The sequence below is a fragment of the Coregonus clupeaformis genome, chromosome 10 (assembly GCF_020615455.1).
Source record: "Coregonus clupeaformis isolate EN_2021a chromosome 10, ASM2061545v1, whole genome shotgun sequence".
Lineage (NCBI taxonomy): Eukaryota > Metazoa > Chordata > Actinopteri > Salmoniformes > Salmonidae > Coregonus > Coregonus clupeaformis.
The window spans coordinates 53,552,450-53,569,503 of record NC_059201.1 but is presented as its reverse complement, the minus strand read 5'-3'; the positions used below and the strand labels follow the sequence as shown (position 1 = coordinate 53,569,503).

At 41.7% G+C, this 17,054-nt stretch overlaps 2 protein-coding genes across 3 annotated transcripts; one reads left to right on the top strand and one right to left on the bottom strand.

Moving 5' to 3' along the window:
• Positions 1-8,345: 8,345 nt before the first annotated feature.
• tp53rk (TP53 regulating kinase) lies at positions 8,346-9,419 on the bottom strand. The gene is made up of 2 exons (XM_041889318.2): positions 9,145-9,419; positions 8,346-9,022 (listed from the first exon to the last, which is right to left on the bottom strand). Exons 1-2 carry the CDS (start codon positions 9,368-9,370, stop codon positions 8,529-8,531), a joined length of 720 nt encoding a protein of 239 aa, XP_041745252.1. The 5' UTR covers positions 9,371-9,419; the 3' UTR covers positions 8,346-8,528.
• A 418-nt stretch (positions 9,420-9,837) lies between these two features.
• slc2a10 (solute carrier family 2 member 10) lies at positions 9,838-16,929 on the top strand. 2 transcript variants are annotated; one of them, XM_041888732.2, is made up of 7 exons: positions 9,838-9,961; positions 11,022-11,104; positions 11,958-13,223; positions 13,394-13,516; positions 15,326-15,461; positions 15,572-15,628; positions 16,642-16,929. In XM_041888732.2, exons 2-7 carry the CDS (start codon positions 11,101-11,103, stop codon positions 16,718-16,720), a joined length of 1,665 nt encoding a protein of 554 aa, XP_041744666.1. In that variant the 5' UTR covers positions 9,838-9,961; positions 11,022-11,100; the 3' UTR covers positions 16,721-16,929. The 2 variants fall into 2 exon arrangements, with proteins under 2 accessions (XP_041744666.1, XP_041744667.1); XM_041888733.2 differs by having other exon boundaries at positions 9,839-9,961; positions 15,572-15,667; positions 16,642-16,725.
• The last annotated feature ends 125 nt before the right edge of the window (positions 16,930-17,054 follow it).

Genomic DNA, 17,054 nt, shown 5'->3' with positions numbered 1-17,054 from the left:
CTACATACTACCCTGTAGTCTATAACTGTCCAGCAACAAGAGAATTACGAGTAACTAACGAACGCTGACTGTAATTCTCTATTAACACAGCAGGGCATCATTTCAGCGATCAGGGCTCGTATTCATTAAGTACTGATCTAGGATCAGTTTAGCCTTTTAGATCATAATGTATAACACACGGGATCATCTGATCATAGATCAGCATACATACTCGCGTCAACATTTCCCATCTTTTGAGGATGAATAGAGCGAATGAAATAAACAAAACAAGGATAAGCACATCAAACTACTGAAAGTACAAAAATAACGACATAATGCTACAAACCTTAGCAGTGTTAAAAAGAAAAATGCTATTGCAACCTCTTTGCAATAAGGAATTGAGACCAAAACAAGTTTCAAGTGTTTAATACCAAGGATGCCATCAGTTGAGTGCATACATTTAGAAAGTTCACAACACATCTTATACTCCTCCCTCCTTTTGGTCACACATCTTATACTCCTCCCTCCTTTTGGTCACCACCCTCTTGTAGATGTCACCTCCCCAGCTATACATTTATGACCCCAATGAGTTTCCCTTCTCTTCCCTGTGGAATGTCCATGGTCCTCTCTTTGTTTAGCTAGATGTCAGAATCACAACCCGTCCATCTTCATTGTCATGGGCCTGACCCTGCTCCCTGATCCGAGGCAATTTCCTCTTATCTGATTAGGTCAACCTTTCCAAATTAGCATACACACAGTTTCATGGCCTAAACTCCATTAATACTCACAGTAATCATTCACTAAACAGGATACAAACAAACTACAGTTTAACTTGGAACATGTTACATTTTAACAGAATCCATCAGCGGTAATATCCTTCTATACAGTGAGGGAAAAAAGTATTTGATCCCCTGCAGATTTTGTACGTTTGCCCACTGACAAAGACATGATCAGTCTATAATTTTAATGGTAGGTTTATTTGAACAGTGAGAGACAGAATAACAACAAAAAAATCCAGAAAAATGCATGTCAAAAATGTTATAAATTGATTTGCATTTTAATGAGGGAATAAGTATTTGACCCCTCTGCAAAACATGACTTAGTACTTGGTGGCAAAACCCTTGTTGGCAATCACAGAGGTCAGACGTTTCTTGTAGTTGGCCACCAGGTTTGCACACATCTCAGGAGGGATTTTGTCCCACTCCTCTTTGCAGATCTTCTCCAAATCATTAAGGTATCGAGCCTGACATTTGGCAACTCGAACCTTCAGCTCCCTCCACAGATTTTCTATGGGATTAAGGTCTGGAGACTGGCTAGGCCACTCCAGGACCTTAATGTGCTTCTTCTTGAGCCACTCCTTTGTTGCCTTGGCCGTGTGTTTTTGGTCATTGTCATGCTGGAATACCCATCCACGACCCATTTTCAATTCCCTGGCTGAGGGAAGGAGGTTCTCACCCAAGATTTGACGGTACATGGCCCTGTCCATCGTCCCTTTGATGCGGTGAAGTTGTCCTGTTCCCTTAGCAGAAAAACACCCCCAAAGCATAATGTTTCCACCTCAATTTTTGACGGTGGGGATGGTGTTCTTGGGGTCATAGGCAGCATTCCTCCTCCTCCAAACACGGCGAGTTGAGTTGATGCCAAAGAGCTTGATTTTGGTCTCATCTGACCACAACACTTTCACCCAGTTCTCCTCTGAATCATTCAGATGTTCATTGGCAAACTTCAGACGGGCCTGTATATGTGCTTTCTTGAGCAGGGGGACCTTGCGGGCACTGCAGGATTTCAGGTTTCACGGCGTAGTGTGTTACCAATTGTTTTCTTGGTGACTATGGTCCCAGCTGCCTTGAGATCATTGACAAGATCCTCCTGTGTAGTTAATCGCACCAACTGTTGTCACCTTCTCACCAAGCTGATTGGCGATGGTCTTGTAGCCCATTCCAGCCTTGTGTAGTCTACAATCTTGTCCCTGACATCCTTGGAGAGCTCTTTGGTCTTGGCCATGGTGGAGAGTTTGGAGTCTGATTGATTGATTGCTTCTGTGGACAGGTGTCTTTTATACAGGTAACAAGCTGAGATTAGGAGCACTCCCTTTAAGAGTGTGCTCCTAATCTCAGCTTGTTACCTGTATAAAAGACACCTGGGAGCCAGAAATCTTTCTGATTGAGAGGGGGTCAAATACTTATTTCCCTCATTAAAATGCAAATCAATTTATAACATTTGTGACATGCATTTTTCTGGATTTTTTTGTTGTTATTCTGTCTCTCACTGTTCAAATGTACAACGCATTTTCACAATGGTTGTGATACAACTGATGTTTTTGCAGTCATCACACAACTATTGTATCACAACCATTGTGTCAAATGCTTTGTACAACCTGAGCGTGTCAGTTGTACAACTTGTGTATACACTAGGCCTATGGGCTGTGTCGGCACTCTCCGAGGGTGTCTCAGGAAAACATTTCAGATTCACACATTGGTATAATACACATTTGTACATGCGTGAAATAGGACAAATATCAGCAACCACCAAATTATTATTATTATGTGCCTATGATATCTGACAGTGTGAACACCCTCTCCTCCGGTTCCTTCTGGGCACTGTGGACCACTCGGCACCTGAACTCTGAGACATAGTCCTCCGTGGTGGGACTCAGTTTGAGGAAGCTCCACATACAGTACAGGCCGTTGACGTTCTGGCTGGGCGGTGAGTTGAAGACCTGGCCAGCAGGGACCTTCTGTCCGTCCTTAGACCAGCTGACCGACACTTGTTCGGGACGCAGAGGTTGAGCGTGCAATCCTCATCCGGCAGAGGGCGTAGTGGCTCACACTTGATGAACACCACATTCAGAGGGGTACCTGTTGAAGAAGACACGGGGGTCCTATTCATTAGGCACCAAATGGAAGATAGTTTATAGAAACAGGGAGGGAGTAGCTGGACTTTTAGGTTGCAAAACGTTTTGCTATGATAAGCCCTAAATGATGCACATTACGTTTGCGCTAAAAAGTTATAAGAAGAAACTAACTTAAGGCTATCTTGAATATCAGCTCCATCAGTTATATTTTGTCTCTGTTGATGCATTCTCATGAGCAACGTTATGAAAACCAAACATGTAGAATTCAATTTCCAGGATGAAAACTTGCCCACTAACTCGTATTTCATCTACACTCCATCCTTATGACAATTACCACCATATAGCCAAGCTCTGATTGGCAGAATACATTTGTAAGATAAATGTAAGCAAGTAACTAAAACAGGGGTTTCAAACTGGCGTCCCGAGTGCCAGAATGTGGGCCCTGGGCCGAACGAGTTTGTGACCCGGAGCTAAAATGGCCATCATGTCTCTGATTATTTAGTTACCTTGTGTGTTGATATGATCAAGAACGTCTTAGTATACTGGCCCAGGGAAACTGGAGTGATACACGCGGCACGTGTAGACCGCCCTCTCGTCCTCCTGAGCCATGGTCAGCTCGACTTTACTCCACACGCTGTACACCTGCTCCCCATCGTTTCTCAACCACTCGAGATGGACTTTGTCCGGGTAGAACTTCTCGACCCAACAGCATAGCACCAGCAAATTCTCCACATTTGGGATCTGAGGGATGATGGAGATGTGAAAGAATGATGGATCCACTGGGGAAAGTGAAAAGAGTGTGTTAATTCTAAGTCAAAAGTGACACATTTCTAGATAATGCCACAGATTCAGTTGGCTGGACTTTGTTACCAATGTTGGTTGTGCTTTAAGAATGACAGTGTCTTCAATTCTACTCGATTGATGAGGAGCAATATGAATATTAATATGTCAACTCATTTATATTGCTCTCAAGGCCCACTTCAAGCCTGGACTACTAACTGACTTTGACCACAGAACAGTTCAGCATGACTGCACTGGTTCCATTACCTTAGCCCCCCACACCTCTCTGATTCAGAGGGGTTGGGTTAAATGCAGAAGACACATTTCAGATGAATGCATTCCGTTGTGCAACTGACTAGGTTTCCCCTTCCCCCTATACATGTTTATTATTATTCCATTCCATTATATCATTACCTTTTACACTCACAGTGGTCTCTCTGGTGATCTTCCTGCCTCTGTACAGGACAACACACTGGTACTTAGCTTGGTCCTCACTGACAGACAGGCATATGGACAGGGTGGTACATGCCTTCAGAGTGGATGTCAGCCTGGTCACTCAGGTCCTCGTGGCTCCATAACAGCACCATGGAGTGGCTGTTAGAGACTGCAGAACAGTCCCTATTGGCTGTTTTCTTGTACCATTTCACATACTCTTTTACATCGGTAGTCACCATGCTGCAAAGTGTGCAGGCTTTTGTTTCACCCCAGCACAAACTAACCTGAACCTACTACTAATCACTTCTTGGATGTAAACGTACCTGTGTGAAAATACCTGTAGAGGACCAATACACCACCAATGACAGAGAAGAACAATATTAACACTGGTAACTGCCACCAGTGTTACAACATTGGTTCTTTTGGAGCTGATGAGAGAGAGAGAGGAGATATAAGCTTATTGAAGTGTTTCATTCCAAAACGCTATATTTAGCTTTTTTTTGTTTAAAGAACTTATGAAAGAGTTGAATGACAGACATATATTTGTCTGAAACTTATCACTAGATGGTTTCATTTCAGAGTGACAAACAATCATATTTTGTGGCAAAACGAGATACAGTGGGGAGAACAAGTATTTGATACACTGCCGATTTTGCAGGTTTTCGTACTTACAAAGCATGTAGAGGTCTGTAATATTTATCATAGGTACACTTCAACTGTGAGAGACGGAATCTAAAACAAAAATCCAGAAAATCACATTGTATGATTTTTTACATTTGTGACATCGATATTTAGAAAAATATTTTTTAAATGATCAATACAGTAATATGAGATCTGGGCTCTGGTCAAAAGTGGTGAACTATGGAGAATAGGGTTTCATTTGGGATGAGACCTAACTCTAACCAAACACTATAGCATGAGGCTAGACTCATACGAACATTCCATTCTAGCTAAACAATGGATATATAGCGTTTTGCAACAAACCAATTGTAATACACATCTAAAATCTATTACTAAAAAATCTGAGGACATTCATATTTTACACACACAGAAAGGTACCCATAAGCAAGCATTAATTTCTGATGAAAAAACACAAATATGAAAGAATTGTGGATATATAGCATTTTGGAAATAAACTCTTCATATGTTGATTACCTGACGAAATGCACTATTTGTCATTAATCCCAGAATAAAGCTCATAGGAGAGTGGTGTGTTGGCTTCCCATCTTACACGGTCAACAATACGCTTTTGCTGTAGTTCCCATCAGGGTGGGACCTGTGTGTGATGTGAGAGGTGTACAGTGCATTCGGAAAGTATTCAGACCCCTTGACTCTTTCCACATTTTGTTACGTTACAGCCTTATTCTAAAATGGATGAAAGAAAAACACTTCTTCATCAATCTACACACAATACCCCAAAATGACAAAGCAGAAACATTTAGACATTTTTGCAAATGTATTACAAATAAAAAACAGAAATAACTTAAGTATTCAGACCCTTTTTTATGAGACACAAAATTGAGCTCAGGTGCATCCTGTTTCCATTGATCATCCTTGAGATGTTTCTACAACTTGATTGGAGTCCACCTGTGGTAAATTCAATTGATTGGATATAATTTGGAAAGGCACACACCTGTCTATATAAGGTCCCACAGTTAAAAGGCTCATGACAGCCCGCTTGGAGTTTGCCAAAAAGCACCTAAAGGACGCTCAGACCATGAGAAACAAGATTATCTGGTCTGATAAAACTAAGATTGAACTCTTTGGCCTGAATGCCAAGGGTCACGTCTGGAGAAAACCTGGCACCATCCCTACGGTGAATCATGGTGGTGGCAGCATCATGCTGTGGGGATGTTTTTCAGCGGCAGGGACTGGGAGACTAGTCAGGATCAAGGGAAAGATGAACGGAGCAAAGTACAGAGAGATCCTTGATGAAAACCTGCTCCAGAGCACTCAGGACCTCAGACAGGGGCGAAGGTTCACCTTCCAACAGGACAACGACTCTAAGCACACAGCCAAGACAACGCAGGAGTGGCTTCGGGACAAGTCTCTGAATGTCCTTGAGTGGCCCAGCCAGAGCCTGGACTTGAACCTGATCAAACATCTCTGGAGAGACCTGATAATAGCTGTGCAGCAACGCTCCCCATCCAAGAGCTTGAGAGGATCTGCAGAGAAGAATGGGAGAAACTCCCCAAATACAGGTGTGCCAAGCTTGTAGCGTCATACCCTAGAAGACTCAAGGCTGTAATTGCTGCCAAAGGTGCTTCAACAATTACTGAGTAAAGGGTCTGAATACTTATGTAAATGTGATCTTTATTTTTATTTTTTAAATACATTTGCTAACATTTCTAAAAACCAGTTTTTGCTTTGTAATTATGGGGTATTGTGTATAGATTGATGAGGGGGGGAAAAAACAATGTAATCCATTTTAGAATAAGGCTGTCATGTAACGAAATGTGGAAAAAGTAAAGGGTTCTGAATACTTTCCGAATGCACTGTCAATGGCTCCTCCGCTCCCTGGGGAGCCTGGACATTGATTTGACTGCTCACACTGTAGATGCCGTCTGGATTGGACACAGCCATTCTGGTACACATGTATTGTGAGAGGGCCCTGCAGGCTATGCTCCCGGGAGCCATTTTGGATCAACCCGGTCACTGCCAGCTTCTCTAGGTAGAATCCTGTGATGTCACACATTAACGGCAACTGTGAATGTAAGATAAAGCCTTACCCAAACAAATTTATTGTATATGCAAGACACACTAATTAGGATAATACTGTAGGCCTATTCTGAGCAATTCCACTTACTCTCACAGCAATATCAATAACATTGCAGAGGTGTATAGAGGTGCTATTTGTCACTGGTCCAAATTATTAATGGTCATCAAATGTACAAAAGAACGGGCAAACACAGCTTGTCAGACAGCACCTAACACTTCCAGCTGAGAGGAGAATTTGCACGTGTTGGGATCGATGATCACTCTGCAGTGGTAGAGTCCCTCGTCAGCCACGGTCACATTCAACAGATGAAGGGAGACATTGCCCTGAAGCAACCCCATTTGGTCCACCTGAGAACCTTCACCATGAACCTTAGCAGTCTCATTCTGGAATGTATACACCAGGCACTTTATGGTGTCTTTATCCACCATGATCCCCCACTCAACTGTGATCTTCTTCAGCTGTACATGGTCCAGCTTGATAAAAGGACAGTATAGGGTAACGTCAGTGCCAGCTAAGATGGTTAACTTCTTTGTAGGCTCTGCCATTGCACCTACAAAGTCCAAAACACAAACCACTTTGGGTTATATCTTTCTGCATTGGAATGATAGTTTGGGATGGAGTTTAAGTGCCTTGCTGCAGTATTTGAAAAGTGACCTCTCTATCTTGCATGTGAGACTGCAGCATGTATCTTGCAGGTATTTTAAGATATCCCCATAAAAAAACATGCAAAGCATAAACAGCTACTGTAGGATGTCTTCGCATACATTTAGTAATACAACAATATTAAAAACTGAAAACTGAACTTGTTTCGTAGCCAAGACAAGTTCTGTTGTTTGCTTGTAGGGCTGACTGACCTTTGTCCCAATACTTCTAAGAAAACCCTGGTGAAAATACAAAGACAATCAAAATACTGAGTGTTTTTCCTCTTTACCTTTACAATCCAAAAGGATGAGCATAATTGGGATGACATTGTTAATATCCCAGCTGCTATTCATTGGGATTCACCTTTGGTTGGGATTTTTACCGTGGCAGGACTGGAGAGAAATTCTGAAAGCAAACATTTACATGCCTATCTCAGTCATGTGATTTCCCAGCTCCAATTGAAACAGGAAAGCTCATCAAATATCCCAAGTAAGGCCTTCCTTACATAACAGTAAATATGATTGTGGGCCATCAGAAAGGCACAATAGAAATGGGATTGAGAAATTGCCTGCGGGCACGTCGTGTGGGGCAGAATGAAGAACCCCATTCTAGATTCTCATCACATTGAATTAACCAGTTTGCAACGCCAGGGTTGTGGGTTCAATTCCCACGGGGGGCCAGTATAAAAAATATATATATAAAAAAAAAAATGTATGCACTCACTAACTGTAATTCGCTCTGGATAAGAGCGTCTGCTAAATGACTAAAATGTAAAGTGGTCCTCTGTAGCTCAGTTGGTAGAGCATAGAGCTTGCAACACCAGAATAGTGGATTCCGGGGACCACCCATACTTAGAATGCATGACTGTGAGTCACTTTGGATGAAAGCGTCTGCTAAATAGCGTATATTATTATGTTAAGAAAAAAGACAAACCAATAAAGCCAAGGGTGTTTTATTTCAAAAACAAATATTTGTAGTAACATTGTCACACCGACAGCCTCTCCACTATCTATGCCTATATGCTTCCATCTAAATATCAAATAGAACATTTAACAAATCAGTGCCAAACGGGCCATGTCCTTGTAAATGCATTGTCACAAACGATCTCATAGGTTCCCTTTAACCAACCATCGACCTCTTTCTCCCTCTCAACCGAACTTCGTCAAGCTTTTTGATAACGGCGTGGGACTTCTTGGACGAGGCTGCGTAGGCCTTCAGCAGCTTCTCGAATAGAACATCTGTGTTGGGGTGGGTGCTCAGGAAAGCTTTCTCCAGCACGTACATGTCCACTCCCTTGTCCTCGGGCAAGGCCGATATGTAGCTCAGGCCAAAGTCAATGAGGACCAGCTCCGTCTCGCCACTCTGAGCGCCAGCCTTCAGCAGCATGTTGGACGTGGTCAAGTCTCCATGGACGACATCCTCGTCATGCATTTTGGCCAGAATCTGACCCATCTTCTTAGCGAGCTGGTCCAGACGTTCCTCTGGGCTTTTCTGGGTGGAGGAGAGCTGCGTGGAGGCGATGTGGTCTCTGACGGTGATGGAGCCCACAATGTCTTCAAAAAAGATGCAGTGGGAGGTGTAGTCTACAAAGTAGATGACTGGTGCAGATATGCCTAGAGAGGGAGAGAGATAGAGAAATATTAGACACTAATAAAGCTCAGGGGTAGGTGCAGCTCTGCAACTTCGATTTATTTCATGATTTGAAACCATGATTAGAACCCCAGCAGTCACTCACCAGCTTTTCGACAGCGAAGTATTGAGCGCACCTCTTGCACGGTTCTGCGATGTGTGAGTTTTTCATCCAGCAGCGGGTGCCTATACAATTTAGGAAACCTTTCTTTAACAATGGTCGGCCTGCCCAAAAACGGCCCCCGATATACACGAGCTTCTGCACCCTGTTTTATCAGTTCTATTTTCTTTAGAAACTGCAGGAGGGCCACGCTGTTCGCCTCAACAGCCATGTCAACAAATCGCTGCTTTTTTTCCTCTTGCAGACAGGTGCGACAATTGCATGTATTTAAAAGTGCTGCCACCCTGAGTTTCGGCGTAAAACTGACAGGGATAATATTTCGAAATTTAAGAACACTGGAGATTCAGCCAGGTCACAGATGTTATCACTATCACATCTGTAGGAATAATTCACAACGGCAAATTATATCCTACTGCGAGGTTTATTATTTATTTTGTAAAATAACTATCACACATTACGTTTTTCCATACGTGTTGTCATTCATATGGGCTTAATCGATTTATGAGTCAAATGTTTTGCTAGGCCTATGGTATGGACCTACTATTTTCCCACGATAGTTTCACTAAGTGAAGCATGGGGAAAGTTTCATTTAGAATTCGAATTCCTTGGAAATTTTTTGAAATGTTGTCGAGATGTCGGCCCCTGGTGTCAAAAGTTTGAAAAGGAGTCTTGCAATTTGAGACTTGAAATTTGAGACGCTTTTCTCTTGCCACGTAGCTTCAACTTCCTGATGTAAAGTCATACATTGTGTTGCTCCGAATTTAACCAAATGCATCTTCACCAGAAACATTGTAACAACATGGTAAGCAAATATACTCCAAAAATTTTTGACAAAAGCGTCTTAGTCATTGCCTTACATAAATGAGTGCACTCGAGCGCGTTCTCTGCAGTCACAAGTTTAACGGGATACTTGCCTTTGAGAGTCTATCCTCCGGATGGGAAATCTTAAACTTTGTTGAACTCGTAGTTTCTTCTTTGATTTAAACTTTCACGCAATGTTGGTAAGGGTAGTGTATGTAAGCTACAGTCTAGCCTGTCTCTGTGCTTTAGCCTATTAATATGCGAACATTGAATAACGGTATTCCATAGTCGTTTTTTGCCTACCGTCCAAAAATGTACAATCAAGCAAGAATCAATTTTACACTTCTGATATGATAAAGATAAAAACATACTGGTGTTTTAGTGATAAGCGCGTCAATAATGGCAACATGCAAAATAGTGGGAATATCATATGTGTTTTGTACCTTCAATGTATTTCTTATTTTCCATATAGCCGATTAGTATGAACCATAGGCCTATGTTTGTTTTGAGCATGCAAGAAAACTGTGTGGTGTTTGAATGGTGACAGAGTAGAATAGAATGGAATGGAATGGAATATAATATTATTATACTGTACATGAAATAGAATAGATGGAATATAATAGATTAAAATGCCTTGTAATCAATGTATTACCATTATTCTAATTGAAACAACGCTGCTGCAGTATTTTGAAAAGACATTAAATTAAATTCGTTAAATTCATCAATGCAGTGTCATGTTTCCTCTGCAGCCTATTTGCAAGGAATATTCAATTTGCTACCAATGCATAAGGTGCTTTTTCCAAACAGAGAAAAGGAGCAATGATTAACCGCCAGAGTGCATTTTGTTGAGGCAATCTCAAGTGGTCTTGTCTAATGAAATCAGCGGCATCAACAGGGGAGTTGTCATGACTACAGAGCTGTGCCGCCTCTTTTGCGCTCCGTGTCTTATTCATGAGCCGCAGGACGTCGCCTTTTGGGAGCGCGAGCTCATAAGCGTTTTATTTCTCAATTTATAAACATAATTTTTTATGTTTCATGGATTCTTTTTGCTTCTGTTTTAGAGTCGAGAAATGTAAACATGGACTAAGCCTTGCTTCAATTGAAGTGTATTTTTAGTTGAAGGAATATCAACTCAAAATAATGGGTAAGTTATTTTGATTATTTCAACCTAATTATCTTACAACATCAAGGCAAGCTGTTATGAAATTACACAAAATAACTTATGGGACCACTAATTGTAAATTCTAGGTGAAATATTAGCACATTGACCCTATGGGAACTAAAACCAAATTACCCATTTTTCCCCCGATGTATTTTGATCGTTCTACTGTCCAGCTCCTGTTATTTCATTGGATGTGCGTAAAACCCAATGATGTATATATAAATCATTGGTAAAACCCCTTCATGGAGTAAAACCATGTGGCATAGAAAATACATAAAACAATTTTTGCCTAAATAGACAACCACTAACAACTCAAAAATATTGTTGATGTACAGTAGGCCTAACAGTACATGTATGCAATACTTATGCATATGCAGAGCTGTAAAAAAAAAAAAAAAAAAAAACAGCATCATTGAAGATGCTTTGTAGGGTTTGCAACCATTATCCTGGAGTTTTGCTAGATTAATCAGAAATAGATATTGCATATACAACATATACACCTGGACATGAAGAATATAATAAATGATGAATGTCCTTTCTCCAAACATGAACATACATTTGAATAGTTCATGTTTCTTCAATGGGACACAGAATATGTATGATAAGCCCATTTTTTTTAGCTGCTTTACTAAATTTCCTCCATATAGTCACACATAATATAAAAATAGACACAAATTATTACATAGTGTTGCACCCTGTTATTTTTACCTTCTGTGGAAACCATTATCAATTGTATCACATCATCCAAGGATCATTCAAATGTTAACGAAATGATTCCAAACTCACATAATGAATTTTATACTCATATAATCCAAACCTCTATCTTCTTCCCTAGGTTGCTCCACCCTGGCCCTCTCCAGTGTGGTGTCCACGCTTGGTGGCCTGGTCTTTGGCTACGAGCTGGGGATTATCTCCGGGGCTCTCCTCCAGCTCCAGGCCGAGTTCCGGCTGACTTGTGTCCAGCAGGAGGCTGTGGTCAGTGCCCTTCTGATCGGGGCCTTACTGGCCTCCCTGGTCGGTGGGTGGCTGATCGACCGCTATGGCCGAAGGAACTCCATCCTCCTCAGCAACGTCCTCATCCTGGCCGGGAGTTTGGTTCTGGTCAGCAACTCTTACTTGGCACTGGTGGTGGGCAGAATCACGGTGGGCTTCGCCATGTGCATCTCCTCCATGGCCTGCTGTATCTTCGTGTCGGAGATGGTCACTCCCAAGCACAGGGGTTTTTTGGTGACTCTGTATGAAGTTGGTATCACCGTGGGCATCCTGGGAGCTTACGCCATAAACTATATCCTGTCCGATGCCAGGCAGGGATGGAAGTATATGTTTGCGTTAGCCATCGTGCCTACTTTGGCTCAGTTTGTCTCCATTTGGTTCCTCCCGTCCAGTGCCGGAGCACCTGCTGCAGGCGCTCAAAGCCAAAGAGGCCTTATTCACTCCATTGAGAATCACAAAGTGGAGAATTCGGCACATGTTTCCAACAGACTCGATAAACCACAGTACAGCTTTCTGAACCTCTTTCAACAGAAGGACAACATGAGGACCAGGACTATCATTGCCCTGGGCTTGGTGATCTTTCAACAGTTCACAGGTCAGCCCAATGTGCTCTTCTACTCCTCAACCATCTTTCATTCAGTGGGCTTCGAGAGCAACGCCTCGGCATTGCTGGCGTCCTTGGGCTTGGGGGTAGTCAAGGTGATCGCCACCTTGGTCTCCATGGTGTTTGCCGATAGGGTTGGCAGGAGGCCTCTGCTCATTGGTGGATGTATGGTAATGTCCGTGTGTTTGATCACCATAGGACTTTTGAGCGGGCGTTCAGTGGTCAACACCAAGACACCCTGTAGTGCTGGGGATTATGTCAAAAACAGCACACCCCTAACACAGCTAACGCTGGACAATCAATCAAGCTTTGACATTTCTGTCAGTCAACGCCATGGACGTCACGATTGGACCGAAGTAAGGGATATTGTGTACGATGATGTGATATCCTTAGGTACGTTGATGCCAGTGCCTTCTCCAGCTGTCCACAATGGAGTGGTGAACTGGATCATTTTACTCTGTATGATGGCAGTCGTCAGTGCATACTCAGTTGGATTTGGACCAAGTAAGTACTTTCTCCTGGGATGATTCATAATTATCGTATTTCTGGCAAATTATTGAAATGTGGGGCCACAAGATTATTGTTAAGGTTAGCTAGAACTTGCTTTTGACAATCATATGGCGTTGTCTTGTGAATGACTAGAGATGAATGTTTGTGAATTTTCTGTTGCATAGTGACCTGGCTCATTTTGAGTGAAATATTCCCTGCTGCGGTCAGAGGGAGAGCGTTTGCCTTCACTAACTGCTTCAACTGGGCTGCCAACTTAATTGTCACATTCTCCTTCTTGAATGTCATCAGTAAGCATCTACCTCTATGAATTCACATTCAATCAAGTCTGGTTTGTTACAGTGCATTCTGAAAGTATTCAGACCCCTTGACTTTTTGTTACAGCCTTATTCTAAAATTGATTAAATAAAAATGTTTCCTCATCAATCTACACACAATACCCCATAATGGCAAAGCGAAAACAGGTTTATAGAAATTGTTGCACATTTATTTACATAAGTATTCAGACCCTTTGCTATGAGACTTGAAATTGAGCTCAGGTGCATCCTGTTTCCATTGATCATTCTTGAGATGTTTCTACAATTTGATTGGAGTCCACCTGTGGTAAATTCAATTGATTGGACATGATTTGGAAAGGCACTCACCTGTCTATATAAGGTCCCGCTGTAAGCATTTCACTGTAAGGTCTACACCTGTTGTATTCGGCGCATGTGACAAATACAATTTGATTTGAAATAATTTGATTTGACAGTGCATGTCAGAGCAAAAACCAAGCCATGAGGTCGAAGGAATTGTCCATAGAGCTCCGAGACAGGATTGTGTCGAGCACAGATCTGGGGAAGGGTACCAAAAAACTTCTGCGGCATTGAAGGTTCCCAAGAAGACAGTGGCCTCTATCATTCTTAAATGGAAGAAGTTTGGAATCACCAAGACTCTTCCTAGAGCTGGTCGCCCGGCCAAACTGAGAAAGCGGAGGAGTTCCTCTGTGGAGATGGGAGAACCTACCCGAAGGACAACCATCTCTGCAGCACCCCACCAATCAGGACTTTATGGTAGAGTGGCCAGACAGAAGCCACTCCTCAGTAAAAGGCACATGACAGCCCGCTTGGAGTTTGCCAAAAGGCACCTAACGGACTCTCAGACCATGAGTAACAAGATTCTCTGGTCTGATGAAACCAAAATTGAACTCTTTGGCCTGAATGCCAAGTGTCACATCTGGAGGAAACCTGGCACCATCCCTACGGTGAAGCATGGTGGTGGCAGCATAATGCTGTGGGGATGTTTTTCAGCGGCAGGGACTGGGAGACTAGTCAGGATCGAGGGAAAGATGAACGAAGCAAAGTACAGAGAGATCCTTGATGAAAACCTGCTCCAGAGCGCTCAAGACCTCAAACTGGGGCGAAGGTTCACCTTCCAACAGGACAACGACCCTAAGCACACAGCCAAGACAACACAAGAGTGGCTTCGGGACAAGTCTCTGAATGTCCTTGAGTGGCCCAGCCAGAGCCCAGACGTGAACCCGATCGAACATCTCTGGAGAGACCTGAAAATAGCTGTGCAGCAACGCTCCCCATCCAACCTGACAGAGCTTGATAGGATCTGCAGAGAAGAATGGGAGAAACTCCCCAAATACAGGTGTGCCAAGCTTGTAGCATCATACCTAAGAAGGCTCGAGGCTGTAATCGCTGCCAAAGGTGCTTCAACAAAGTACTGAGTAAAGGGTCTGAATACTTATGTAAGTGTGATATTTCCGTTTTTTTCTTTTGAATACATTTGCAACTTTCTAAAAAACAGTTTTTGCTTTGTCATTATGAGGTATTGTGTGTAGATTGATGAGAAAAAAACAAAACAATTTAATCCATTTTAGAATAAGGCTGTAACGTAACAAAATGTGGAAAAAGTCAAGGGGTCTGAATACTTCCCAAATGCACTGTATGTGTTGGTAGTACGAGCATGGGAAGATGTATCAGACAGGAACTGGTTTAGTCTTCAAAGATTGAACTATACTCCTTCAATGGCACTCAACCTAGAATGTAGTGCAGTATCTTTAGATACAAATAATCTACCTGGCAATTAAGTTGATTATGTTTCGTCACCAGATGTGATTGGTTTGTCTGGAACATTCCTTTCGTATGGGCTGATTGGAGTGGGAGCGGTGGTGTTCTTCTACTTCATGTTACCAGAGACCAAAGGGAAATCACTGGAGCAAATAGACAGGGAGCTCTGTTTGAAAAGGTACATCTTAAACTCCAGTCTATTATTATGCAGTACAAATAGAAATGTTATTTTCAACGTGATCTGAAATGCAGTTAGATCTAGGAACTTATCTGCTTCTTCTTTTGTAGGGTACACAACAGTGAAGAATGCTGCAACATCCTTAGCAGGAGAATCGACTCCCCCGGGTATCAAAGAGTGCACATTGTTAGCTCAGCAACCCAATGTTGAGTAAATCTATCCAAGTGTTATATTCTAAGCAGTGGTGTACAATACTTTAAAGGACTACTTAAGTATTTTTTTGGGGTATCTGTACTTTACTTTACTATTTATATTTTTGACAACTTTTACTTCACTACATTCCTAAAGAAAATAATGTACTTTTTACTCCATACATTTTACCTGACACCCAAAAGTACTCGTTACATTTTCAATGCTTAGCAGGACAGGAAAATGGTCCAATTCACACACTTATCAAGACAACACATGATCATCCCTTCTGCCTCTGATCTGGTGGACTCACTAAACACAAATGCATCTTTTGTAAATTATGTCTGAGTGTTGGAGTGTGCCCCTGGCTAGCCATACATTTTAAAAACAAGACATTTGTTATTTTACCTTTATTTAACTAGGCAAGTCAGTTAAGAACAAATTCTTATTTACAATGACGGCCTACACCGGCCAAACCCGGATGACGCTGGGCCAATTGTGCGCCATCCTATGGGATAGAATAGAATATGGGATAGAATAGGATAGAATAGAAGGAATTTGAAATGATTTATACTTTTACTTTTGATACTTAAGTATATTTTAGTAATTACATTTACTTTTGACACTTAAGTATATTTAGAACCAAATACTTTTAGACTTTTACTCAAGTAGTATTTTACTGGGAGACTTTTACTTGAGTAACTTTCTATTAATGTATCTAGTATTCTAAGTATATTTAGAAGGGATGGGGTAATTTTTTACACTCTTGCAATCTGATTGAAACAACAGACTGATGCTAATGTCGGTATTGAAAAGTTTAGCATAGTAATCCTCCAGTTACCATAGCAGAGCTTATGACATGACTGAACAATGCTTTTATTGCACTGGTATTTAAAACTTATTGTTCGGATGCTTGTGGACAATTCTGTCACTTGTTTTCGCAAATGAAAATTGCAATAAAACACTCTGCCTTTCTATTACCTTTCAATAGACTGCAAGAAAAACAGCAGTTTTCCATTTCCATCAAGTCAACATACACGGGGGTCATCATCATCAGTTTAGGAGCCTGAGATCGCGGATCTACTGAGGGAGTCTTGCTCCAACCTATGACAATGTCATCCTATCCTGTTTTGTTCTGTGTAATACGTATAACCCAAGTATGCCTAGTCAGCTTGGTCTACTGTGTAGCCTAGCCTACCATGTTTATGTTTGTTAAATTTTTAACCATTTAGGACCACAATGGAAATATGTTTTCAAACTTGTGTCATCCTCAAAGATTTTAAATTTTTTTATTTATTTATTTTATTTTATTTCACCTTTATTTAACCAGGTAAGCCAGTTGAGAACAGGTTCTCATTTACAACTGCGACCTGGCCAAGACAAAGCAAAAAATGCATTATCCAC

What these genes read in the sequence shown, in the direction of transcription:
- slc2a10 (XM_041888732.2), top strand. An exon ending in CTCAGTTGGATTTGGACCAA is followed by an intron (nt 13,224 to 13,393) that starts GTAAGTACTTTC and finishes TCTGTTGCATAG; the next exon opens with TGACCTGGCTCATTTTGAGT. An exon ending in CTCCTTCTTGAATGTCATCA is followed by an intron (nt 13,517 to 15,325) that starts GTAAGCATCTAC and finishes TTTCGTCACCAG; the next exon opens with ATGTGATTGGTTTGTCTGGA.
- tp53rk (XM_041889318.2), bottom strand. Translation starts at nt 9,370, where the DNA reads ATGGCTGTTGAGGCGAACAGCGTGGCCCTCCTGCAGTTTCTAAAGAAA. An exon ending in ACTTCGCTGTCGAAAAGCTG is followed by an intron (nt 9,023 to 9,144) that starts GTGAGTGACTGC and finishes CTCCCTCTCTAG; the next exon opens with GCATATCTGCACCAGTCATC.